At 38.7% G+C, this 27194-nt stretch overlaps 1 protein-coding gene and 1 long non-coding RNA gene across 3 annotated transcripts; one reads left to right on the plus strand and one right to left on the minus strand.

Annotated features, from left to right (window-relative positions):
- The first annotated feature begins 2800 nt into the window (after nucleotides 1-2800).
- On the plus strand, nucleotides 2801-14238 carry LOC107080007 (uncharacterized). The gene is made up of 3 exons (XR_001480897.2): nucleotides 2801-3045; nucleotides 12038-12185; nucleotides 13516-14238. It is a non-coding gene; the product is annotated as an uncharacterized lncRNA (long non-coding RNA).
- On the minus strand, nucleotides 8802-26520 carry trhr2 (thyrotropin releasing hormone receptor 2). 2 transcript variants are annotated; one of them, XM_015368185.2, is made up of 4 exons: nucleotides 26046-26520; nucleotides 19589-20133; nucleotides 18715-19141; nucleotides 8802-11636 (listed from the first exon to the last, which is right to left on the minus strand). In XM_015368185.2, the coding sequence occupies exons 2-4, from the start codon at nucleotides 19969-19971 to the stop codon at nucleotides 11214-11216; spliced, it is 1233 nt and encodes a 410-aa protein (XP_015223671.1). In that variant the 5' UTR covers nucleotides 19972-20133; nucleotides 26046-26520; the 3' UTR covers nucleotides 8802-11213. The 2 variants fall into 2 exon arrangements, with proteins under 2 accessions (XP_015223671.1, XP_006641339.1); XM_006641276.3 differs by having other exon boundaries at nucleotides 26033-26520.
- Between the last annotated feature and the right edge of the window lie 674 nt (nucleotides 26521-27194).

A 27194-nucleotide genomic window follows, 5' to 3' on the forward strand; every position in this document is an offset into this window, starting at 1 on the left:
GATAAATGTTCTGATATATTGGGCAGTTTGTGCAGCATGTGCAGGGAATAGATGGCCTGGGGTGCATACTGCTTGCGTGATTGATGTTTGCCATTCTTCTCTTATGACAAAGTCCTGCCCATTAGCTTGTCATAGAGAATCATTGCCGTTCGGTTGTATTTGTCAGCCTGACTCCTTTTCCACTCTCCTGGACAATAAATTGTATGGGAGTCTTCTAGCAGCAAGCAAAAGAACACTAAGAAACAGCTATATGTATATAATAAATACAAATATTAAACAATCCTTGGCCCAGATTATGGGATACAATACTGACAAACAGCTTGGTTCTGTATCACACAAATAGTTTAAAACCATGCCAATGCTGGGCTCTGTATGTTTAATCTCTGTAAGTATTTATAGTCACCTATGGGCCAACTGGCATTATCAAATTTACAGTTACCAAACAGCCAAACAGGCAAAAATTAGTCAAATGATTTCTCCTTACACACTTACCCTTTGGCACATGTAAAAGGGTTCAGTAGCTCAAGTATGTAGCTGCACCAGCATGCGAAGGCTGAAAAGGGACAAGTAAAAGTTAATTTGATGCTGAAAAGAGAAAAGAAACACAACATTTCAGCTGTGGAGGTAAAGAAGGTACACTACTCTTTCAAGGAAGAAGCACCAGGCTTCTAAAAAAATCAGATTTTGTTTTTAAACTCAGTCCCTTCTGATTAATGAGTTAACTCAGCTGATACCCAAAGTCTAAAAATCCTTTGCAAAAAGCTAATATGCTGACAAGACAAACATCAGTACTTGTAAATCAGAGTGCCTGTTATCTCGTGGAGCAATGAATTGTACTTCATTTTACTGTGAGAACTAATTCCCATGCAGAGTGAACCCAATCTCCTAATAGCACTGGCACTGAGTGTGCTTTATGTTTTAATTACAATAAACCCTCATTATAATTGTTAAATATATAATTGTTGAATATCTGTTAAAGCACGAATTATGTATTTTTCAGCCCAAAAACACAGTATTAAATTAGAAAAAAGCTTTTTCTGGACTTTGTTTTTTTTATTTTTAATAATTGCAATCAAAGCAGGTGATAAAAATTGCTATACATGCTCTTTATTTTATTTGCTGTTAAAATACTGTGCAAAATTCACTAAAACATACAAAACACAAACAACACCCTGTAACTGGAGCCGGTCCAGGCTCCCGCGAAGCGTAGCTCTGGACCCTATGCAGACGGTATAATCTGGAAGCAAGTGGAAAAGAACGACAGGGAGGAGACGACAAGGAAGAGGAGGGGTTGACAGACGGGGGGGCGTGACGATCGTGAACTGGTGCTCGAGGGCCGTAGCCAGGCCGAACAAGTCCAGGGGGAAAATCTGGGGCAAAGTCCAAAAGTCCAAATGGGGTGATCAAGCCGAGACGTGACAAAACAGTTAAAAACCGCAACGGGATCCGATGCAGGGACGGGGAATAAAAACGGGATGACAAGGCCAGGTTCTCTGAGCCCCGGACTCAGCTGGGTCAGGTCGCCGACAGGAGGCCTATGCCCTCAAGCTGTGGAGGTAGGGCGACTTGATGGTAGGCGGGTCTCCGGGCGTCCGTCTTCCGATGCAGAGCCCAGAGTAACGAGAGCGCCCGGCTTCAATAAGGAGGGGCAGGATTGGGGGCAGGTGCATAATTAGCAAAATAAGAAAGAGCCGGAGCGCCCTTAAGAGGAAGGATTACGATCGTGACACACCCATTGTAAGCAACTGACCTACCCTTATAGGGTACCACTGATATTCCTAAATTTTAAACCTACAAAGTATTTATTTTGAGCTTGTTTTATCAGTTGTGCATTTTACAGAGCTTTTTAATATATTGTTAACATTTTAGTATATTCTTTAAAATTGTTTTGAGCATTTTAAACATTTAAAAATGTGCTAAAACTATGAAATACAAATACTTTCAGACCTAAAATATCAAAATGCTATTGTTTTATTATTTTTGCATTTCACTTTTAATCTCTTTCATGTTTGTCTCATTTTAATGTTAATTATTGTGCTGTAATTGTTTTTTGTAAATGCATAACATATTGTGTCACTACATGTACATTAATAATATTATACAGTACATTAAATGGATTAAACATGTATTAAAATGTCTGTTTTGACCCTATTTTTAAGAATAAAGCACGCCTGTTGCCCAGACTAGCTACCACTTGTACAGACTTTGTCAGCTGTTGCAGGGAAAGTCCGGTGTTTCTGATTTTACAGATAAAATTCCCCTTTAGCAGATTTTGTCTGCTATATCTGAAGTCTGTTAAAGCAAGAGCTTACTGTACTGTTTACTGTAATTTGTTGGTTAAATGGTTGTTTGATTGATTTGTTGGTTGATTGATAAATTGATTTCTATGGAGATAGAAAGACCACAACTAATTAAGAATTCGTTAAAAAACAGACAAATGAGATCCCTCATCTTGAAGCTGGTAGTATCATTAGCATAATGACATCTGCATTTCTCTTCTCTTTCTTTCCTGTAGAGGTCAGGTGACATTGACATAACATATTGAACAAAGACGATTCACTGTCAAACAGACATAATGAAATTTCCCAGGAGAAAGGGAAATGATTCTTAATGAGCAAACCTCGTTAGCTTGTCCCAGTGCACAAAAGGTTGCATTTTATCAGGTGATAATGATAGAGCAATTAAATTAGAAGTGGGAAGATTTCCTGATTAATTCTTGAAAAATCTGTGATTGTGAGATCAAGGTAATCTTGAAAACCCAGAAAGAAGGGAATGAAAATGCAGCTTCCAGCTGGCTTAATCTGTGGTGGCTTCAATACACACATAAGAATACAAGGTTCTAAAGATGCAGTAGTCTATCAGAGAGCATTGAACAGCCCTGCCATGCCAGCTTCAGTAGAAAGGTGGCACCCTGGAATGACATGGCTGGGACCTGCACTGCATTCTGCATTGCAAGGCAACCTCATTAATTCTTGTGGCTTGATACATGCTGGGGGAGACAGCACTCAAATCAAAGGCTGGTCAGGATTATTTCTGTGCAGAAACGTAAGTATTGGGTTCTTTTAATCTCCATCAATCGCTAGAATTCCTTAGCAACAGAAAGGATGGATCAGTGCTATCCTAATGAGTGTGGGTTGTAGTTGCAGTACAGCGAAAATGCTTGCAGGGTGCTGAGCCAGAGTTCAACAGATCTGACGTCATCCTGCTCTTGTGTTTTGCATTCCTATTCTTATAATCTATTCTTCTAAGTCTTCAAAGTCAGATGCTGATATAAATATCTATAAATACATAAATATCTAATATGTATGAATATAAGTAAATATACTCAGCTTTTATCAAATATACTCAGCATTTAATTATGTTTTAAATCAACTTTTAATATATTTTCAACTGTTTTGTCATGTGTTCACTGTGCTTTACCAGGCTACATGTTTTCAGCCAGTATAGCTAAAGTGGTGTACAAAAGTGTACTAATACAAATGACGTTAATACTCATGATTTTACATAGTCTAGAGCAGTAAGGAACAGAGAATTGGAAAACCAAAGGCGCCTATGGAGAAAGCAGAAGGAATTCTTGAAAATTCCACAAAAACTGAAAAATTACTGACTAAACATGTTAACTCATAAATGATTAAATAAGTCAAGACAGTGGATTCAGAGATGGATCTTAGAAATCACTAAAGAAAACTAATTAAATATTTATGAATTTTTAAGTCTGATATCATGTGAAGCCTTGTGCATTATGGGTAACAGAAGCGAAATTGGCAAGTTGTTTGCAGGAGAACAACCAATATGGAAATGGGTATGAATCCATTCTGTTCCCTGCGGCACAATTCTGAAAGTTCATCTGTGTCTCTGACCAGCAAAAGGCAAAAAGCTTGCAGGGCCAGAAAAGCCATGTGGTGCTATGATAGCTCTATGTCTGCTCCTCTTGCCCTTGTAGAAAGGCAGGATGATGTCTTTTTTCCGATCTGCTGTTACTAAGCCTGTCCTCCAACTGTGCTAGTAGATGTTTGTAAGCCATCTGATGACAGCTTGTCCCCCAGGCTTCAGCATTTCTGCTGGTGTGTTAAAGATTTCAGGTACCCAGCCGTTTTTACATTATTCTGAAAATGAAGGTAAATGTAGAGTAAGAAGATAAAGGAAGGTGGTTGGGGAAGGAAAAGCACCCTAAACTCTAAACTAAATGAAAGTGTGCGATAAGGGAATTAATATCTGATCGAGTGGCAGCTGTGTGCCTGAGGTATTCATCACTTTTGATCTGATACACTTCACGGCTCCTGGCTTTATCTCTCCATTCACACAGCTTCTCAGTCTGGACCAAATGAAGCAGGCTCTGCTTTTAGAGACAAAAAAGGGAATTTTTTTCTTCATTTTTATCTCTCTTTTAATTTGTTCTGACAGAGGTGTGCGATTTATGTCCTCATTGAAAAATGAGCACATTTCAAACCCTGTGATTCAATCATATTTCCTTTATTTGTGCTAGTGAAGTGGATAATGCTACTTCCCTGCTGTCATTTTCAGAAGAGTGGGTCTTAGCGAATGACATCCTGTTAAAAGAAGCTCAAATAAGCCTGCTTATCAGTTGCAAGGCTGGCATAGGTGCCTTGAGGAATCTGCACCTCATGAGACTCAACTACTGTAGCTTGCAAACAGTTCTTTCTGATATCTGATTCTGGCACAAACACTGCCTAGGGGACTTGATGTAGTATTACAAATACTGTAACTGTTAATCTGTCAACCAAGCACACCAGATTTTTTGCACATTTTCAGAAACATATTACAAATGAGCACATGATCGTAGGTACTTTCAGGGGAAGAAACAAATATTTAAAGGTTTCAGTAGCGTTCCTCTAATTTTTCACATTCAAAGGAATTCTGCTGTAAAATATAGATGAATTTTATAACTAAATTAAATACACAGGCGTCCTGTACACACACAATGTGCTGGTTACAATGCAATATTCAAGAGGTGAATCATTTTCATATATTCTTGTCATATCGAAATACACAGCAATACTGGCACAATAAAAGAAAAACTTTTTAAAATAAGAGGAAAAGGTTGCTTTTGCAATTTGACGAGTTCTCTGTTTTTTTATTGAGGCAGTCTCCCTCTTGGGTTTTTAATGATATATACTTTTAGCAGCAAGCTCAAAAAGAATGACAAGCAAATGGTTACTGCAAGTCGTACCATTAACAGAAGACTGAATTGACCTTATAAATAAATGTGTACAATTTACAAAACCCTAAATAAGATAATTGCAACACCTTGGAGACCTGATATAAACACAAATGAATTGACTATGATCAATTAACAACCTTGCCCCTCAGGCAATTTATTCTTCAAAACATTTGAAAAATTGAATTGGCTTTATCTACATTTTCTGAAATAGGATGTGATCATTTTCTTTCTTTATAAGTAGTTGCAAAAACAGAAATTGTACAGTCAAATTCCAGAATATTGAAATAACAAGTTAAAAATTACTCACAACATTCCCCCTCTGTAACGGTCATAACGGTCATAACATTTACCAAAACTAAAGAATACTATTCATAATTTCAAACCCGAACATTCAGCCACAGTAAACAGGAAAACAAAAAAGTGACTAAGAAAAGAGTTTTGAAAAAGAAAAACCTCTATACTTCATCTCATCCTTGATAAATGTTTCTGAAAATTACTTGCAACAAGTAGACCTGGTGAAATTCTTAGGTCTTAATTTATCAACCAAAAATAGCAGGATGAGCCAAAACCCCTTTCAAAAGCCTCTGATGCATTCTGAAGATAAAATGTGCTATAGGAAATCCCCAAATAACATAGTCATGTTTCCTTGATATATTTTTGTTGATTTCAGTTATTTTTTGCTAATTCTAGTTAGAAGTGGTTCAAAAGTGCTCTTTCTTAGGGCCTGCAAGTGCTTGAGTCTGGTGAGGTACTCTATTGCATAGGCATTTCATGTCCAAACTTGTTTCATGTCACCAACTGACTGTTTCGGATTCTTAGTAGCTAACAGTTAACAGAGTACAGCCACGGTATGGTTAACTTTAGTCAGCTTGAACTATCTCAGCTCCTGGTGAAGCTGTGACTCCTGTGACGCCCTGGACATCTGTAAGCTTACATTGACATCAGTGAGAGCCATGCTGCTTCTTCTCTTATAAACAACCTCCTGTAGGACACTGTTGCTGCTTATAGCATATCAAAAGATGTCTGCCTTTCTTTATTCTCCCTGTGAAGTACAGGAATAACTGTTTTGAGTTGAGAAATGAAAGAAACAGTGAATTTGAACTGGTTAGATATGAACAGACAAATATATACTGTAACGCATATGGCCGACAGGTACTGTGTAAGAGCCGGTTTACCAGAGCGGCGACGACGTCGTCCTTCCCTGAAATAGCAGGACTGCAGCCACTGGGCTGTGGAGAGATCTCTCTTTAGCTCACCGGGCTGGATCCCTGTTGAGTGACGCGGGAGTCCCGGGTTCGAGCCCCCGGCGGTGGGGGGCCAACCTAACACGGCAGGGGCGCCCGCCTGAACCCCCGTTGCGTTACAATATATATAGAATCGGTCAGTGCCTATGAACTTGAGGGTAATAAATTCTGCATGTATTCGTTTATTATAACTGTTATTTTTCAGAACTACGTGTATGCACACCTTATAAAATAATTACTAGGTTAATTTTGAACTTGTAATAGGTTTATTCCATGCTGAAAAAAAGAAGAAAGAGAACACAACGTTTCGGCCGTGGAGCCTTCTTCAGGTGTCAATTTTGAACTTGTGTGATACAATCCACCACAACAACTCTTAAGATATCAGTTTGCATTCAATGGATCGAGGATGTGTTCTTTAGAATCCTGCCAGACGTTTTGTCTCCTTTTTTAAATGCTCTCCCTCAGTAAGGAAAGTCATGACTCATCAGACGCGTAGGTGAGCCTAAGCGATAGTCATGACATTCTTTTCCTCCTCATTTTCCTCCTTGTGGGGTCTGTTGCTAGTGGCACTCCATCTGCACACATTTTTACGGCGTTAAGGTCGGTAAAAAGGAAGTTCTCCTTGTAAAATATATGCCAAGAATATAACCGAACAGTTGGTATAATTGGCTTTATCTGGAGTTCTTTGTTTTCTGGCACAACTGTGGTGAAAAGAGTTATAGGTCAGGCACAGTAGGCTAAACAAACATTTATTAATAAAGGAACAAGTAATAGGTTTATTCCGTGCTGAAAAGAGAAGAGGGAAAACACAATGTTTCTGCTGTGGGGCCTTCTTCAGGTGTGAGAAAGACAGGGCAGACAGCAAAGATTAAACATCACAGGAGAACAAAAGCTGGGAGAGGGTAGGAGGCAGGAGGGGCAGAGAGGCAGAGAGGCCACTCAGGAAGTGCAAAGTGAAGAGGGGTGAAGAAAGGTGTAAAGTCAAAACCTGCATGAGAATTGAGAAGATTACACAAAAACGAGTCGGTCATTGGAGAATTGCTGCTGCCTTGTCTTTCTCCCACCCGAAGAAGGCTTCACAGCCGAAACGTTGTATTTTCTCTCTTTTCTTTTCAGCATGGAATAAAACTATTACTTGTTCCTTTGCAGACTTCGCATGCTGACGCAGGTCCCCACCTGAAGCATTTATTAATAATGACACAACACAAACTAAACAATACAACACACGACGTACAAGTTACTCTATTTACAGACAAGGCGTTTCAGAGGACTGAATCCTGACCGACCAGAAAAAATATTGAGACTTCTACCAAGTATTCAAATCCTATATAATGCCAGATGGGCCAAAAAGAGATAAACCTGCCTTCCAAACCAAACAGAATACAACGTAGAATTAAAGTTCTCTATATAAATGTGGATGCTACAAAAAGAATGGGATTCCTATCACCCTGTTCTAAAAAAAACATCCACTTACCAGGAGAGGCTGTTTTTAACCTAAGGATTCCTTATATAGGAGAGCAGTTTCCTAAAACAACAGAATGGCAAGATCTCTTAATGAGGTTCAAACAAGGTTCTTTACGAGGTTCGAACAGTTAAATAGAATCTGTTCCTTAAGGCTGATCGGAACAAGGACCTCCCTCCGGACACCGTCTCTTCTCTCCTCCCTGTGCGTCCTGCATCCACCTTTCCCCTCTCTTCCCTTTTCTCTCCTTCTCCCTTCTCTCTCTCTTTTTATCCTCTGTGCCTGGGCTGTTGATGACTCAGAATAATAATAATAATAATAATTTACCCAGAATTTAACTACCCAATGGTAAAGCAGACACATTAGGGGGTCCAAGACAGATTATCCTTTGATCAGTGTGTCTCAGACCCCCTACAACTCAGCGAACACCTCAGTTCCTTTCTTGCTTTGAAGCTCCCAAGAAATGCAAATGTTGACACTAGCCAATGTGCTGACCATTGTCTCTAGATTCTGGCGACACCTCAATGGGCACTTTCCATAACGGGAACAGTACAGAAGACAGATGGTGTTTCATAAACCGTTCTTCAGACGTGCGGCAAGACTTTGAAACTTGCCTTGCCAAATGATACTTAAAACTGTTTGATTTCTCCCTAAAGAGAAAAGAACTCGTAGAAAAGATGAATGTGACCAAGTTTTTCTTTTTTGTTTTTAACTTTTGTGAGTATTCCTTTTACATGAATCCATAAATGACATTAGGCTTCCTTCTAGAACACACCCTGAGGGAGTAAAAAACACGAAGACGGCACTGAACTCCAGAAATGCTCAAATCCAGAACTGTTAAAAATAAAAGAAAGAAATGCACCCATTGGACTGTATTTCCAATTTAATTCAGCTAAGTACATTTTTGTAATTGCATTTTCGTAATCCAATATCAAAATGTGTTGTAAGAATTTTTAAAAATGGTTACTTATTTTTAGAAGTATAGTCTTAGAAATATATTTAATCACATCTGCATTCCATTAGCTGCATACACCATACTCCTCTTATAGATTCTGGGAAATGTCAGCACAAATTTTCTTTAAAAGTTTTAAGATAAAATAAACTATGGAGTATGTTTTGTTTTTCATTTGCTCAAATTTATTAATTTTGGGGAAACCATAAACATGAATACAGCATGCATATAAAACATATATTTACATAGAAAGTTTTCCCTTTGTAATACTGAAATGCATCTTCAAGCACATTATTGAAGACTGAGACAAAATACTGATAACACAACATTGAAGTAACAAGCTTTCAGTACGCTCATAATTTGTGTAATCATAATGAATAAGATAACATTCTGAAAGTTTAACTTAAAAAACTTTTAAAATGATGTTGGTTTCTTTAGGTATCGTTTGTAAATATTTTGTATGTTTACTATAGATAAAATAGAGGGTGCTTATAAAGTTATTTGTCCTTTTCAAATGACTGTCATGAGGAGTTTTTATGTGCTTCCTGGAACATATAATTTGGTACTGTTACAATGAGGTCTATAGGGAACACACTGTCCACTGGAATATGTAATCAAGGCATCATGAATACAAATGGAGGGGCAATTAAATATCTTCTGTGGTGTGGTGTCATTGCCAAAGGGGTTGTGTTCTTCTTATTCTCACTGTTTTCACAAATCTGATGCTTAACTGAGTCCACTAACTTTATAACCACTTGTACAGTACAGTATGTGAGTTGTATGTAAAGGTATTCTTAGGTGAACTTTGCTAAAAACAGCTTGATGAGCAAGACTGCCTGAATGGTCTGCTGTTGTTTGTAACCCCTCTTTATTCCCTAAGCTCTGTATTTTCCGCTACTTTTATACAATACTGCATATACCAAGTATATATATATAGAAAATATTTTCTCTTATTATATATCATACATCTTCTGTGAGAATCTCTGTTGCTGCATCAACATTCCACCTTTTTCTTCTCATTCTGACCTGCTTTACATGCATGGCTGAATTAATCAGTTTACAAACTATTTCCTTTTTTATGCATCGCAGGAACCATTTCATTTTCTACTGCTCCTGCTAAGAGACAGATGGTCTTCCTAACATTAGCTCGCTACAGGAGGAACCTGGGACAAAACATTGTGCTGCCACAGCATTGCTGTGTTTAATTTTGATTGTAGAAAGCTTCCTTGTTTTCTGTTCTTCTTCTTAAACTGAGGAATTGTTACAAACTGCTTTTTTATCAACTTCTATATTCTTGAAAAACAGATACGGTAGGCACATTGTTCATGAACATAGCTACAAACTACAAACTGAGGATTCCTTCCTAGAATGCATTTTTTAAATTATCCATTCTGTTCTTGTGCGCAGTAAAAGTTAAGACCTAGGAGATGCGGTGTGCTTTTTCATCTGGATCTGGGCCACACCCTGAGTGAGTTGAGAAACAGTGTGAAAATAACATTGACTAGTAAAATCACTATTGTACACAGCAAGTTCAGGCTTTTTCAGCTTTTTCTCTCATGAGAACTGCAGCTCTTTGGGGGGTCGAGCTGTTGCAGAAGAGGTGATGTGTCTTTACCTTGAGCTGCTGGGAGGCTGCAGACTTGATGGCCAAGACAGCAATTATACGCCACACAGCAGCAGCAACTCATATAGTTGACATCATTATGATGAATGATGTGTCAACGCTTATCGTGCAAACCCATCCAAGCCTGACATTAGTCCTTCATTTTATGTGCAGGATGTTCAAAAAGCAGCTTTGTCATGCTTCCAGATTAACATTTTCCTTGAAGGGCATCTCACGAGGGGAAAATGCTGCTGGTTCTCTCAATGGTAAAGTCACTTGTTCTGGATTTATCTGATAACACCAAGTGGTGTTGTTTTTATTAGATACTGTCATCTGCAAAAACGTGATGCTTTGTGTCAACCATGCAATTTTTCAGTTGGCCAGTGGTGCCTGTTCGTCTTTTAGCAAAAAAATCAATGGTTTGGATATCAGTTCATGAAGGTGAATTTTGAGAATGGACTGCTGTAGAACAATTCTCTTAACATGGTTACATTTTTTCTTGGAGTGATCTTTCATGTTGATCATTTTTTAAAATTAAATAAGCAATTTTCACTGCTATGCACGCTTTTCTTCCTATAGTGTTGTTTGAAGGCTTTTGTTCTTGACAAACATGAAAGATGTGGGGACTTCCCAAAGCCCAAAGTTTTGTGTTTGCTCCTCAGAAAGTGCTTTTCCCTTCTGTGGGCCTTCTTACAGTACATCACACATCTGGCAAAGGATGTAGTTCTTGCCTGTTGCTTGACAAAGCAGTCCCTCTGCAAGGCAGAAGGCTAAACTACACTGAAGTAGAGCTCCTCGTCCTTTTTCACTACAGTCTGTTCGTTTTGGAAGCTGACCTCTTTCCCTCGTTTCTCGTGCCTTTTCTCCTCTTTCTTGCCGTTGGCCTCTGGACTTGCGGTCACCGTGTCCCTCACCATGCTGTAGCTGGTGGGGGTCATGCACATAGTGCGCCGCTGGTTCTCCTCCTCCTGGCACTTGCACAGCTTCCTGAAGGCAGACCGGAACTTCTGGGACATCAGGTTGTACACCACCGGGTTGATGGCACTGTTGGCGTAGATGCACATGCGGCAGAAGAGGAGGAACCAGGAGTTCAAGTAGGGTTCCTTCATGAAGGAGTTCACCAGCACCAGGGTGCGATATGGCATCCACAGCAGGGCAAAGAGGATCACCACGACGGCCAGCATTTTGGTCACCTGGGAGACAGCAGGAGGGGAACACAGAAGACAGCACTCATCAAAAAAACCTGCATCATGACGTAAAACCCATACGATTTTTGCAAGGAGATTTGCATATCTTCATGCTCCAGTTTAGTTCTTGGTTCCAATTTTCTAATAGCAAGTGTGAGAAGCTTAGAGGAGTAAACGCTGCGGTAAAGATGATGTAGAAAAAATATTTAATTGTATTTGGAAATCGAAAAATTTCAAGTTATTTTATAAAGGAGTACCAATGGAAAAAATGTTGTCCTGATAATTTCTGTAGACGTAAGGGAATGTGACTAATTTCTGAATTATCTCATGAAATTAATTTTTAACTTTGACAGGAAAGTTTTTTTTCTGAGTTAAATTAAATGTTGCCTTTTTCTTTTTTTTTTAAGCTAAAAAGGTCATCTGTGTATTCAGGTATGACACAAAGGCTGAGAAGCAGGACGTATCCGTGAGTAACCAATGTCTCAGTTCAGAAAGGCTGAGTGGGTGAGCCATGGATGTCATTCCTGCTGAGATTCTTTATGTGAACAACTGAAGGTAACATTCTGTCCTTGAAATTAAATGCTTTTGGTGATTTGAAATGTTTAGAGCTGGGGTGAAAAGTTTCTCTAAAGGCAATTGGGAGCTTGTCTCTCCAGATAAAATGAGAGTACAAAGGCAGCCCTTCTGAAGAGTTAGGTGCGTATATTTCCTTTCCAGATTAATGGCTTCCATCATTATTGTTGGAAATGGCCAGCATGGTGCTGTGATGAGCAATGTTGCCTGGATTCTATTCTTGCCCTTGGATCCTCCTGTGTGGAGTTTGCATTTTTTCTCAGATTGCAGGGCATTCGAGTGCTCTGACATGCTTGCACAATGCAAGGGCAAGCTGGCTAGGATTAGGCGGTGTTCCTAGTATGTGTAAGTGAATGTGTATGTATTTGGGTGTAATGCAGTACAGAGGTATTCTGTCCTGGATGTATCCTGCCTTGTGCCTGTTTAACTGCCAGGTTAGGTTCCAGCTCATTGCACCCCGGTAGCAGACTAAGCAATTATTGAAAATGGATGTATGAATGTGCTGATTTACAGTATATTTGACATTTCTTATTCTACCCGATATAGCAAAATACAACATGCTTTCATGTGTATCGGTACAGGGCTATGAAACTCTACATTGGAGGAGTTACGCATTGCATTGTAATCTGGTCCTAATATTACAGTTTGTTTAAACCAAAGTTAGATGGAAAACATTTTTATTTTTTTTAGTGTGTGGTTTGCACAGGTGGGTTAATTTGTTAATTTAGAGAAAGAAAGTTTGTTTGTCTCTTTTTCTGGAATCCAGATCATGACTTTTGCTTAATACTGCATTTATTCTAGTCATTAAGGTGCATGGACAAGAGCTCTTAAAACACACTTTTATTGCAATTTATGTGGCTCTGGCTGTCAGTATTCAATAGGAAAGTCAAAGCCATTATCCTTAAGAGGTGCAATATCACTAAAGGAAAAAAAAGGACAATAACGATCAAGCTTCAGAACAGCAGGAGCGTGGAACAACACTAGAGCAAAAAGCATCTTTTTTTCCATGACAGAGAATACATCTGCTTCAATAGCAGAGGAAGACTGCCTAATCCTGGTATAATTTTCTAAATAAATGGCTTCTAGTTTTAAAACATTTGAATGCTACAGTATACTTTTGATATGTTGACACCCAGCTTCAATAAATTTAAGAAGGATAATAAGGTAATACCATAGCTCCTCCTTCACTGTTTTACCCAGAAAAGTGAATTTGGACACACTGTCACGATTGTAATCAATCCTCTTAAGGGCGCTCTGGCCCTTTCGTATTTTATTGCTTGCACCTGCCCCCTTTTTTGCCCGCTTATTTCAGCCTGGCGCTCTCGCTAATCCTGGCTCAGCACTGGGAGATGGACGCCTGGAAGCCCGCCTACCAGCGGGTCCAGGAGAGACCCGACGGCATAGGTTTCATCACAGCGTCCTGACCGTCTGAGTCCGGGGCTCGGATCGCCTGGCCTCGTCATCCTGGTTTTATTCCCTGTCCCTGTTCCAGATCTGAATCCGGATTTTAACTGTGTTTGTCTCGTCTTGGATGGATCCCCCGGTTTTGGACTTTGGACTGCACCCTGGATTCCCCCTTTTGGACTGTCTGGACCTGTTTGCCCTTGCCATGCCCCCCGAGCACCAGATCACCGTCGTCACGCCCCCCTGTCTGTCTACCCATCCTATCCTGCTGTATCTTCCCCCAAAATCCTTCTCCACTTACTTCCGGATTATACCGTCTGCATAGGTTCCTAAACTACGCTTCGCACACATTCTCATTTTGTAGCTATATCAAATAAAAGGACGGATATTATGTTTTAAATTGGCTTGCCATTGATTTTCATTCAAGAAGAGTCTTAGCTATGGGCATAAGAAGGATTTTGTTGAGGGAACCCAAGGAACAATTTCACCTGATGATGAACGCCAATGAACTGTGACATTGTACTGTCTCACTATCTTGTTATTTATGTTGCCAGTGAGAATATACAGTAGTGAAATGCAATATTTCTTATAGATTTACACAAAATGCAGAGATCACCTCCACAAAAACACTTTGACCTGTTCCTCTCTCAGTCATGTTTTGCTGGGTTGGTTTATGCATTTATTTATACATTAGCATTAGCCTGTGAACTAAGGTAAAATAAGAGTGCAGCTCCAGCTCCTTGACGTTATGTGGCTGGTGCTTGTCACCTGCTTTCTTCAGTTCGTGTCACTAACGTTCGGTTTGATTAAGATCGGGAGATTGAGATGGCCAATCAAGAACTTTGATTTTGTAGTCTCTTAACCATTTGGCAGTGGATTTGGAGGTGTTTTTAGTTTAAACATCTAGATATAATTTAGGTTCCGTCTGTCCATTAATTCTCACGAGGAACAGAAGATGCACCTCTGTTCTCCTCAGAAGAGAAGGGAACATGAGCTCCCATCACACACTACGCCACTTGGAAGTCAAATAGCTGTTACTTGGAAAATTCATGTCTTGTCTTTTGATGTTGCCACGGAAATCTGAGATCAGCAGAGAGCAGAATGATAAGGTCAACCTTGACTGGTCATCCTGAAGACTAAATTCTGATGACGATTTTTTGAAGATTCCCAGCTGTTGTTCTTGTCTGTGAGTTAGCCTTCCAAAACAGGTTTCTTTCCATACATTTAAGTAAAACTAATGCTGTTGGGGCCGAAACTCTGATCTTACTGGTGGTGTAATACCCATACCATTAATCTGGAACTTCTGCATGATGGACACAGTCGAAACCCAGGTGACTGATGTATTTTATATAGCGTATTTGTTGAGGCAGATAATCTTTTATATTATATATTTGGACAATGCTCTGCCTACCTTTATGGTATCAGTGTTCTGAGTGTTCTGCTTCTATTTTGAGCCAACCAGAAAATGCACTGCCAATCAAGATGACTTCCAGAGGCTTCAAGAAACTTTCTGAGGTGTCCCAAGATCACTTAAAACCATTAACCAGTTAACATTTTAGCATTATTTTTTATTACAAAGTATGAAAACATGTGAATAATTGTGCATTTAATAAAAAAGTAGTAATGTGAGATATGTTTCTGTGATATTCAGTAACGGATACCCAGGTATTCTTAGAAGTTTCCACGACTTCATTGGAATCACATTGATTGCAGGGCTCCAGTATTACTGTGGTGGGCCTTGAACTGGTACAATTTGCATTCCTGTTGGTCTTAGCATATGAACTGGGGTTTCTGTGAAGTCAAGCGTTCGTTTCTTGAAAGATTAACTGTGTATTTAAGCTAAACCCAAGAGTACAACAGCAGTCCTGGAGAGCCAGAGGGATTATGGTTTTCTTGCTGCCTGAGTCCTTGATTGCCTAATTAAACTCATTATTGTCTTATTGAACTATTGAGGACTATTGAACCTGTTGAAGACCAGAGAAGGGTTCCCCTGAGCTAAGCTAATGGATACCTTGAAGAGTAAAGGAATGCTAGACTTAACAGTACCTTAAACTGTAACACTGTCCTATGTAGATGGTACTGTATATATTATAGTATTTATGTGTTGTGTCAGCTATGAAATGGCATTGTCTTTTTAACACCAGCTGAGTCAGGAGTGCTTGCATTGAATTGAGTAAAATGACAAAAGACTTGCTTTCCTAATGCGACATGACAGACAACTTTTAAGATTAAAGTATCTCCATTTAAAGCAGTTATTCTTTGACCTTTAGGAAATGGCAAAGGCCTTGCATTATGAAATGTCTAATGGAACAGAAAAAGCTGACATGTATATTTTAATTAGTAAAGGGGGGAGATAATGAGATGAAGGCCAAGCTGACATTTTGAACACACTGTGTAACTTTGATGGTCATTTAAAATCTACTGGCTTTGCCACTTTGATAGAGTGAAAAATAGAACAGCGTCTAAAGGTCCTGCTTTGAAAAAAGCCTCCTGATCTAACTGATCTTTACATTTACATTATAATGTACAATAATTTATTATTGTACAATAATATTACAATAATTTATTGAAAATGAGACTATTTAGCAACACGTGACGGCGTATAGCTGAAGCAGATTAACAGAAACCATGAAGGTTTTTTTCATAAGAGAGCTGTAATTTAACACTTTATTGTAAATACATTAACATCCCTTATGTTGAGTTGTTAAGGTTAGGCTTGTTGGCATGAAACTAAGTAATTTAGGTTAATGTTAAGGCTTTGTAAGAGAGCTCTAGACACATAGGGGTTTGATGATACCATTCTAAATTCTGAAAGGTGCCGACAAAGTCAAGCCAATGGGCTGAGAGAATCCACAAATAGTAATTAAGAGGAACTGGAAAAGATTAAGGGTTGTGGGAGTCTGGAACAAGCAGTCCTTGGGCCAAAGCTCAAACTAAAAGCTTCGGGAAAGAGTGACATGGCCAGTGAAGGAATTAGCCGATTAAAATGACATGACTCCCGCCTACGAAAAGTTTATATTCAGCTTGTCTTTAGCCGATGTCATTTGCTTCTAGCAAGTCAGTATTCTTTAAGGAGGCGAGGGAGTAAAAGCAGTTAAAACAACTCTGGAGAACGGCTGTCATTATTTCAGCCGTCACTGTGAGAACCGCCTTCTTAATTCATTGAGGAGTAATTTATCCTCATCTGCAGAAGGGCAGTGGCAGATATATTCCATTTCAATAAAGGACTACTGATTTATTTATGCTGAAAATGTCCCAGTTATCTGCTTTAGCATAGTAACAGGCTATTTTAACACGTGCTGTCTGTTGTGTTGTCAGTTTAATGCTGACATATTCTGTGCACTCATGCATGTTTTTTCAATACCTTTGGCACTTTCTCACATAGTACTTATCCTCCATTTCTATAAGAGCCATTCATTGTCTTGCAATGATTGTCTAAAGACAAGTGAAGACAAAATATTGATGGCAATGTATTACTCGGTTTTATATCTGTTTTTAAATAAATACACTGTAAATAATGTACAAGAATTCATGCAGGTTTTATGCAGAATCTGTACTTTGTGGTGTACCTCATTGTTTACAGAAAAACTCATTTCATAACCAAATTGATTTAAATGTACAACCTCAGCTTTTTATGCGTAGGGGCTAGCACAACACAGATGATATTAGTCTTTGCATGCTAACCCCTTACAAGGGAGAAGACATGATCTACTTCAGTTATTGCTTCTTTAAGCAATGTATGATTAGACACTTGAAGCTACACAATGGACACTTCAAGATATAAGATGAAAAACCCTGAAAAGGGCTCCCCCAAACAAAAAAAAACTGGATTGTTACCGTCTCAGGGATTTCTAAGATGGAGAAACTAACCCATCAGTTGGGACTCCAGAAGGACTTATTTGAGAGATATTGGGAGAGGGGGATTATTTTTACGACCCAGTAATAAATGTGACTTTTTGTTTTGGAATTTGGTGTCCTTTTTCTTTTTCCCTCCAAGCATGAGATCTACCAGTCAAACTGGAAAAGACTGTTAATTAGCAGACTTTATACTTTCATTCCTATTGATAATACTTGATGTTTTCTGAGGGATGGCAACTTATTTTCTGATAATTCTTGTACGTCAAAACAATTTAAATGAGGTATGAAATGGTCGTTTCTATACTACGACTGGAGAGAAGGAGCAACAAAGTCCTAAATCCATTCTGCAGGTTGTCTGCTAAGGAAAAGTGAATCTTGCAGTTAATAGCCCTATAATTAGTTTATACTGTCAGCAAAGTATAAACTAATTTTAAACTAAATTTAACAAAGATTAGGAAAACACCTTTATTTTATTGCTATCCCCTATGAGTTGTTACATTGAAATGTATAGCTTAGCCATTTAGTCAGATTTAGTTCAAGCAGGTCGATGAGTCAGCGTGCACAGGCTGCAAAGGAACAAGGAGCTCAACAGTTCAGGTTTACACTGGTGACTCCTGACAGAGACTTGCTGTTTTTAGCTGCCATTAGTCACCCTTCTGATTACTGACTGTTCAAATGCTCTCCCTCTGCAAACATTTAAATTCACTTTGGTGTCTGAGTCTTCCATACATATTCTTTGACTCTTTTACAAACCTAAATGTTGAAGCTTGAAGTTATGAAGGATTCACCAATCTGCAAAAGTACCCGTCTCATGAACTCCAGTCAAGTGTATGGCTACAGAGAAAACACTAGTTATAGTGGCAGTGCGCCTTGTCCAAGTGTGGTATTCTGGGCATTCCCAAAGGGAAAACGCTGACCGCACATTCCTAGGCTTTGAAAGGTGGCAGCTCTTGATATGGAATCTTTTGAGCATGTTAAACCTTTTAAAATTCAAAGGCCGGAAAAACTGGATCATAATACAAAAGACCAGGGCTTAAAATAAGGCTGAAAACTGATGTGTAAATATAATGAGCATTATTACAGTATAAAAGTTTCTTTCTCAAGGTGGGTACAGATGAGGGATCCTCTCCCCCCCAGGGATGTGGCAGTAATAATAGGGTGGAATCTGCCATATTTGTACGGTCATCTGTTGACCAGATGGCATTAGTGTTCAATCTCTGGAAGACTTCCACCACCGAGTCAGACATACCTGTTTTCTCGAGGACACTGCGCCTTTGGTCCGCGGGCGGTTGGGGGACTTGCCACCGCCCCCCTGCGTCCCGGGCTTGTCCTTCTGACTCCGGTCCCCCTTGCGCAGGGTCGTGGCGGTGTCCGCGCGATTAGGGATGGGGCTAAGAAACAGGATGCGGGCGATCAGGCCGTAGAGCACGATGGCCAAGAGCAAGGGGACGACGTAGAAGATGGTGAAGTCGATGAGGTAGATGGGCAGGTAGAGATCCCGGGAGACCTTGTAGCTGCACTCCACGTGACCCTCCTTGCTGACGTGGATGTCGACCAGGAAGAACCAAAGCATGCAGTAGACCGAGGTCACAATCCAGACCCCGCCGATGATGCGCTTGGCTCTCGAAACCGTGCACACCGTCTGGGCTCTCATAGGATGGCAGATAGCGATGTATCTACAACACAAACAAACCAAGACTGTTGAAAGCCCTAGCTCTACGAGCAGCTTGTTAACCTTGCATTGTTGTTGGCTCTGCATTGCATCACCGAACCTGAATAAGTGATTAAACTAATCAACACTGAGCTGCAGAAGGGAAATGCATTGGCCCAGTGGCACTGAACCAGCACTGTTTCAGCTCATTTTTTGTTAGTCACTAGTGTTTCCCTCCTACATACTATAGGCCCTAAAAATTTCGTAGGCCCTAGGCACTGTGCCTACAGTGCCTCATGGGAAATCCGGTACTGCCATTATTCCTTAGCAAAGATGTATCAGACTAAACTCCTTGGTTCTAAACCATTTCAAGTACAGTATTCTGAAACAATATTGGCAAAATATAAAGTAAGGTTTGTGTGCTCTTCAGAGTAGGATAATGAATAGCAGGTAGGAGAAATGGAATGTTTACCTTTCTATAGTGAAAGCAGTAATAGAGGAAGATGACACATTAATTCCCAGATACTGGAAGTAGGTTATTCCAAGGCAGCCTGCATGTCCATAGACCCACGTTCCAGCCAGACTGTCAGAAATGTTAGGAAGCCCAGCAGCCACCAGGACCATGAGATCGGCTACCGCCAGGCTGACCAGATAGCAGTTAGTGGGCGTCCTCATGTGCCGTGTAGTCAGGACCACCAAGACCACCATGATGTTGCCAATGATGCCAACCCCACAGATAACGAGCACCAGAAATACTGAGACGGTCTTGTACTCAATGGATCCTAAGACCTGGTCTATATTGGAGACCAGAGAAATATTGGTGGGGGTTTCAATCCTGCTGCTGTTTTCTGTCATGTCTGCTCACAATTGTTGTCACCCCTGGGAGGCTGTGATTTCGATACTAAATTTTTTCGGGGGGTGTTTTGAGATTAATTTCCTTTGTCCTTTTTTTCTATTGTTTTAGTGTAATTTCTGCTTTCCGGGGGGGTAAAATGAAAGCCCATTCTGTTCAGTTCTCTGCAAACATAAGAAAAAAAAAGAAACGTTAGTACTGATCCCCTAGGAAAAACAAATCAAGGAGATTTTTGCTTTTATCTGACAAAGATTTCTCAATGACAAAAACACGCTGATTAATGAAGGTGGTACTGTATATGCTGAGGATAAGTCTAACTAAAAATTGAATTTGGTTTTCCTAACAGAATTTCCTTAGAGGCAATGGACGTTCTGATCGCATTTTTAAATAACATTTTGTATTTCACATAGTTAGGTGTAAAGTAAGTATTGGGATGGTAAGTGGAAATATCTTGCCTTTGTAGTTCCATTGACCAGACATAAAACAAAAAGACCAGTCCCTCATTATGCAGATCTCTCAAAAACTCTTTACATTACTGAAGATAAAAAATAAGAGAGGTTTAATATGGGAATGGAAATTCAACCCAAAAGCTCTTTAAAAATCATTGTTTTCAAATATTTAACAATTCCATTCTCCTCTTGACAGTGTCTTTCAGAAAATTGCTCTCTGATCCTATCCATCAGGCTCAGAACTTGATTGCCAAAAATTACTTTTTGCCCACTTTCACCATAGCAACTAGAGTCACTGTCTAAGTGCATTTTCGACAAACTACCATTTAAAGCAATCAATTTTCTTTTTCCACACAAAAACCTAGTCTTAAAGTAAGAGCTGCCAGCTGAGACGTATATTTGGTTTGGAAACGCCTGAGAACATGACGAAGGCTGCGAAGGACAGGAACTCCATCCTGCTCGTGTGATTATTTTTTACAGAAGCTTATTGATCAGCGAAATAAAAGATAAGGACGAAGTGCATTTGAAAGGAAAATAGTGTTCCGCCTCCTTACTTCGACAGAGTTGTGTCTTTTTGTTCCCGCTTCTCAAGTTCCACTCCCTTTCTTCCTGGTTCTGGCCACAGTTGGAAAACAAAGCTGTTCCCATGGAAACTTTTCAAGTTTGCTGCGTCCGTGCACAGCTTCCCAGGTGTGAATTATGCCAAGTGCACTTATCTTTATCTTCTTCATGGCTGGAGCTAGATATTGCCCTTAAAAGGCTCCAAAACTAAAATTTAAAGTGATCTTCATGAATTATTATAGTCCCACTTGGCCTTAATGTTGGCTAATACCCTTTCCTGAGGACTGGACAGAGCAAAAGCTAGAAAAGCAACAAACTGCCCCTTAAAAAGTAAAGTTAAACACAGAAATATAAACTCTAGTCTTTGAAAGACAGGTTGGTGGAGACATATGTAGATCTTGGTCCAGGATTGATCCTGTTTCCCAGGGGCACGTTCACTATGAGCAAACACTGTTCGCGAATAACTCACAGGTTTCCTCAGAAACTTCACATACAGTATTATTCCTACAGAAATGATCATGATACACCAAGGATTTCAGTGCTTCTACATTGCACTTTAGTATAAACATACCATTATCTTCATAAAGGATTATCCCCTAAACAAAAAGGATAAGTTCTATCTTAAAATGGGAAGTGGCCACAGTTCAAAGACCATTATATTGAATTTAAACAAAAAAAAATCACAAAAGAAAGAAGCTGCTTGAATTAAGATACCCAGGTAGGATAAAATATGTCAAATGAATATAACATTCAGGATGAATGATACCAAAAGGTTCCACAAACAAACAAGGAATGCCTTAAAAGGTCTGGAGCCCCATGTCTGTTTTTCAAATTTAGCTTTCTCCACCCAACAGATACTTATAGGTCTGTTTGTGTATTTTTCTATGCATGTACAGTATACTAAATAGTCTTACAAGGCACAATAAACCAGAAAACCCCAGGAGGGGTCAAATTGACTGCCATATAGAAAACAATTGTATTGATAATTTGATAATACAAAAAGGTAGTCTGCTTGAGTACTTTTATTTATCAATGTCTGAAATGTGTTTGGCTGCAATTCCCTGTAATGTATGTGATCTAATCATTGTATTTACTGGAAGAGGGAAAGGTACTTATAGATATAAAGAGCTTATGGTCAGGTACCTACAGAACAGCTTTTTTTTAAGCAATGGAATCAAATCACTTTGCACTTGCTAGTTTTTACATGAGAACAACCAGAAGCAGATGCCTTAAAAATTATAGATTTATCTTTGCGCCAGAGGTGTGGAGCCACTTTATTGACAAGAACACTGTGTATTTGATATTTTAAGTTTTGATTTATAAAATACATTTAAGAGTTTTATCAAACAAAAATTTTAGAATATTTAATACGCTTTGTTTTGTTCGGCTCTTATATTATGACATGCTTAATTTTAAAATGAATTATTTTACTTATTTAATCCCAGATAATTTTATTTTTTTCTTTTGTTATAGCAGTTACATGATTTACAAAGAAGGAGCTTCTTGGAAAAAATATAATTTCCAGTCTTTTGGGGGTAACTATAAGTACATTGTTTTGTTAGGGTGAGCCATCATCAACGAGACTGTTAGTGTGAGGTCCAGAGTTAAGAATCCATCCATCCATTTTCTATCTGTGTTATTCCAATTTAGGATTGTGGGGGAGCTGCAGCCTATCTGGCAAGCAACAGGAACAAAGCAGGATACACCCTAAATGAGACGCCAGTTCATCACAGGGCACAGACTCAAACACACTCACACACTAGGGCCAATCTTCCCAGAAGCCAAACAACCCACAGGCATGTTTTTGAAATCGGAACACCTGACAGAAACCCACACAGTCAGCACCTCAGGAACTAAACCCAGGGCCACAGCCCTGCGAAGCAACGAGTTAAAAATCATACAGACAAAATAAAATTCCACAGAGAGCGATCTTTCTGGTTTCATTTTATGTTTACAATAGACAGTGACAAAGTCAAACACATGGAACACTACTTATACTGCAGTTGGCGGATGAAACGCAAAACATTGTACAGTAGATTTTATTGGCACTTGATTAAACTACTGAAATAAAATGTAGCTTTTCAGTGTAGATTGCATTATATGTCACTTCTTACATTTTATGTACCTGTATGAAAAACATGATGAGCATACATCTTGAATTGTTCTATCCAATCTACTTTACTTTAAAATGTTTCTATATTTACCTAAGCAATACTTAGCGTCCTGGTTTCTTAAGCTTGAATGCCATATGTTTAGGAATCTAGAAGACACCTGCTGTTCCCTCAACCATCACTTTAGTACCCTTGCAAATGAGATTTTCTCATCTCAAGGGCTGTTTTCCTGCTCTAATAAATTGAACCGAACTGAAAGAGAAAAAAAGTAATTTAACTCAAGTTTTTTTTTTTTATTTAATCAGTTTTCCTCAGATACATCAGGCAATGTGTTTCCGTGAGGATTCTGAAATACACACAGGACTCCAGGCTTAAAAAAGGAGATAGCTTTTTTTAAGGCGGTCTTGGTTTAACCTTGTGCGAGCAGATGTATTCTTACACCGGCTTCACCAACCTTCTTCTTCGCAAGATAACTTCCTGCCTGTTGAATTATGCAACAGTACAATGAAAAATGAAAGCACATTTGTGGATATTGCTATGGACGGCGAACTGATCTGCAATTGCAAGATTTTTCTACTGAGCCTCTTAAGGATACTGATACGCTTGTGACTGAGTCATCAGGAATTGTCACTGGGGCTGCCTTTTCAAATTTCCTGACTGCATACAGAGGGAGAACTTTCATTAGAGCGTTTAAAAATAAAACAGCCCATTTTTCCATTACTTCACATTAATGAAAATCTGCATCCAACAAAAGTCACTTGTGGCTGTTGATCTCCCTATGTGTGAGTCACCTGGTATTAAATGACACTTGTCTTTACTTTTCTTTTTCTCCAGCAAATAATTTAACTTGACACAATGGCAAAGACGCTACCAAAATCACAGGGAGAAGGAAGTGGTCTCTCCCACAAAAGAAGAGATGTCCTGCTAGCGCTGGTGGTGTGGTTTAGAGGCAGCAAAAATGGAATGGAATTGATATTGATGCTTATACTGTATAAGGACAAAGTAAGCACAGAGATGCATGCCACTCATGGTCTTGTAAAAGATCATAAAGATAGTAGAATTGTCTGAACAGACTTCTAATTCTGTTTTGCAAGTATAGATACTTCAATTCATATGTCCCATAATTTCCTATAATACACATAATAGTCATATGCCCCATAATTTTAGTGACTTCTGTTTGCTCTTAAAACATCCTGACTCTCAACAGGGTTTTTAGCAATAATTTCACGTATACCACTAACAAACAGAAATTACTTAATCATTTCGGTATAGCAGAAAGCATTTCAGAAACAAAGAGAAATTATCTGTGGCCGCCAGCTGGAAAATAATGTTCTTTGTTAAATCTTATATCATTTCACATACCCTTAGATGACATAGTTAACTATAGTTTTTATTTTAAAATCATTAATAAACACTGGACTTGAATGAGTTCAGGTTCAACAACAGGAACTAAGTCAAGGGTGGATTGAAAATGAGTGATGGACAGGCCAATAGACAGATTTTTACATTCCTGACTAGACATCTCTTTATAAGTTGCTTGGAAAAGTATTTAAAATGCTTTTTTTTCTGGAGCAAGTGCCTCATATACAAAGCAGAAGCAGTGAATAAAAAGCATACAGTATCTAGAGGATGTACAGTTCTTCATACACTTTCTTCCAGACCAGATATTTGGTCCAACTAGCACCTGATCACATACTGACAAATCAATTGTGCGTTACAAAGCCTGTAAGGCATGCACTCAGTGTGCATATTTAAAATTCAAAGAGGATTTATGAGAGACGTACAAAGTACAGCAGTATGGATTTTAAAATAAGTGACCGGGTTTGGCTGAATATAAAAATGGGGGAGAGTGGTTGTGGGGGTGCATCACAGATTTAGAATTTCTTGCAATAACATAAAATCAAACATACAGTCATTAAAGTATAAACTGTTCCATGAATATAGAAAAGTTAGATGAAACAGGCTAATATCAAAGGTCTTCACAAATTTATCACCATGCTACTTTTGCACGTCTTCAAAGAAAAAATGCCATGAAACCATAAGACTGTACCCATTTTTACATGGAATTCCTGGAAGGTTGATCTAAAATAATTCTGTTCTGTGTTTGGTTCTGATTTTATAGCATTAGGAGCTTGCATTTCCAAGTTGAAATTAGAGATTAAAGTGACGTTTCTTCTGCAAACTCATCATGGGTTTTGTAATGTGTATTTCAGCAAACTCTGGAATTGAAAAGCATAGGCAAAATATTTTGCTAATGTTACAGTAAATCTAATGTAGGCAAGTATTACCTACTTTACTTTAGTAACTGATGTAAAGTAAAAGAAATGATGTTACTATATTTACTAAAGTAGAGTACTCGTTTGTTATGAGACTCTTGTGTGGCCAGTCGAAATGGTGTTGTTAAATATACTCATATTTAGCTCATATATTGTGCTTAAAACTGAGATCTAACCTGTTGTTCAGTGAGCCTCATGGCAGTTAATGAACTATGCAGCCTGTCAATAAAACTGTTGACAGACAAACACCAAACAGGACTGAGTTTGTCAGTACTGTACATATATAGTAAAAATACTAAAATGAAGCTTTATGAATTCTTACTACACCTTCTCTGTATAAATGTAAAGATATTTAAAATACAAAAGCAAATTACATTGGTAAGTTTACAAATTGGTTTTTATTTTTTTTCAGTCTTGCTGAAATATGGTATATTTTTAAAATGAAACTAATACCTGTAATAACAAGGCGTGTAAAAAAAAAACTTCAACCCATAAATCAAACTACTTTTACATTTAATTAAACATTTTGCATTTACGGTTAACATTAAAACTTTGGAACTTTAGAATAAAAAAGGCAAAACATGTGAACAGCCACACATATTCTAGTTTTAATAATTTAAATAATCAGTTCTCACATACAGGTTGCAAAGCTTTAAGAATTCTTACCTCAGATGCATACCTTTTGGTGATGTTTCAGTGACCTGTTATTTGTAGAGGCAGAATGACTTAAAACACTTAATTCCTCAGGTTACTTATTATCCACAAGAGAATGACATTAGCATGTGACTTTCTGTGCTCTCCAGCATTGCCCACAGTATTGGGTTGAGCTGTGTCCTTCTTGCTTGAGTGCAGTTCTTATCCCTAACCTTTCTCTTCCCTGTCTGAATGTGTCTGTCTCTCCGGCTTCAGCTGAGGAGCTCTCCACTGTCAGTTATAGAGGAGTTCTCAATCAGCTGATCCCTTTCCTCCTGTAAGTCATCCTATAGCTGTGCACCAGGGTCCCCTGCCTGTACATAGCATGAATCTATGGAAATCAAAGCCTTAGCTCTTCAGTATCCATTATGAACAGCAAAGACAAAAGCCTTATTTTTAATTGTCATTCCTACCAGCATGAAGGAATCTAATCTGATAATCTAGTCTGATTTTTAAAGAATTGCTGTCCTGCCTCAGTACACTATTTATGGCAATTCTGAAGTAAGATCTTTATCCTGCCTTGTATAATTGAAGGAGTTTAATTGGTTGCCCCTCTAGATTTAAAAAAAAAACAATGACAATCAGCACAAGAAATTACACCTATCCTGTTTCTTCGTTTTATCCTTTCAGAAAAACAGATTTTAATGTTTTTCACCATGTAAATAGATAATTCTACATATTCAATTCTGGTACCAAAAAAACATGCCTTTTCATTTCCATCTGTGTTTAACACAGCATGTTGGATATTAGTGGCATGTAATCTCAGTGACCATTGTATTAATTAGACCTACTGTATGAACAGAAAACAAGCATGTCAGCTATAATGTACAAAGTTCTTATGATACCAAGTGAGGAACCTCCGTGCTTAATCTTGCATGCGTTAGACCACTTTTTAAAAACATCCCACTGTGTTGGGTTTTTAACTTGCTGATATCAGTTTATGTTCTTTTACTGACAGAATCTCAACAAACTCAGAAGATAAAATAGGATCTATTTTTATTTTTCTCATGAGTTCACCTAAAGAAAGTTATCAGAGTAGAGGTTATGAATTCCCAATTTGAAGGTTAAGAGGTCAGCTGTTAGCGCACTGCTGTTGTATAAGCTTAGGCTCTCAGGCCTAGTTCAGTCTGAAATG

Source organism: Lepisosteus oculatus, chromosome 20, assembly GCF_040954835.1.
Source record: "Lepisosteus oculatus isolate fLepOcu1 chromosome 20, fLepOcu1.hap2, whole genome shotgun sequence".
NCBI classification, from domain to species: domain Eukaryota; kingdom Metazoa; phylum Chordata; class Actinopteri; order Semionotiformes; family Lepisosteidae; genus Lepisosteus; species Lepisosteus oculatus.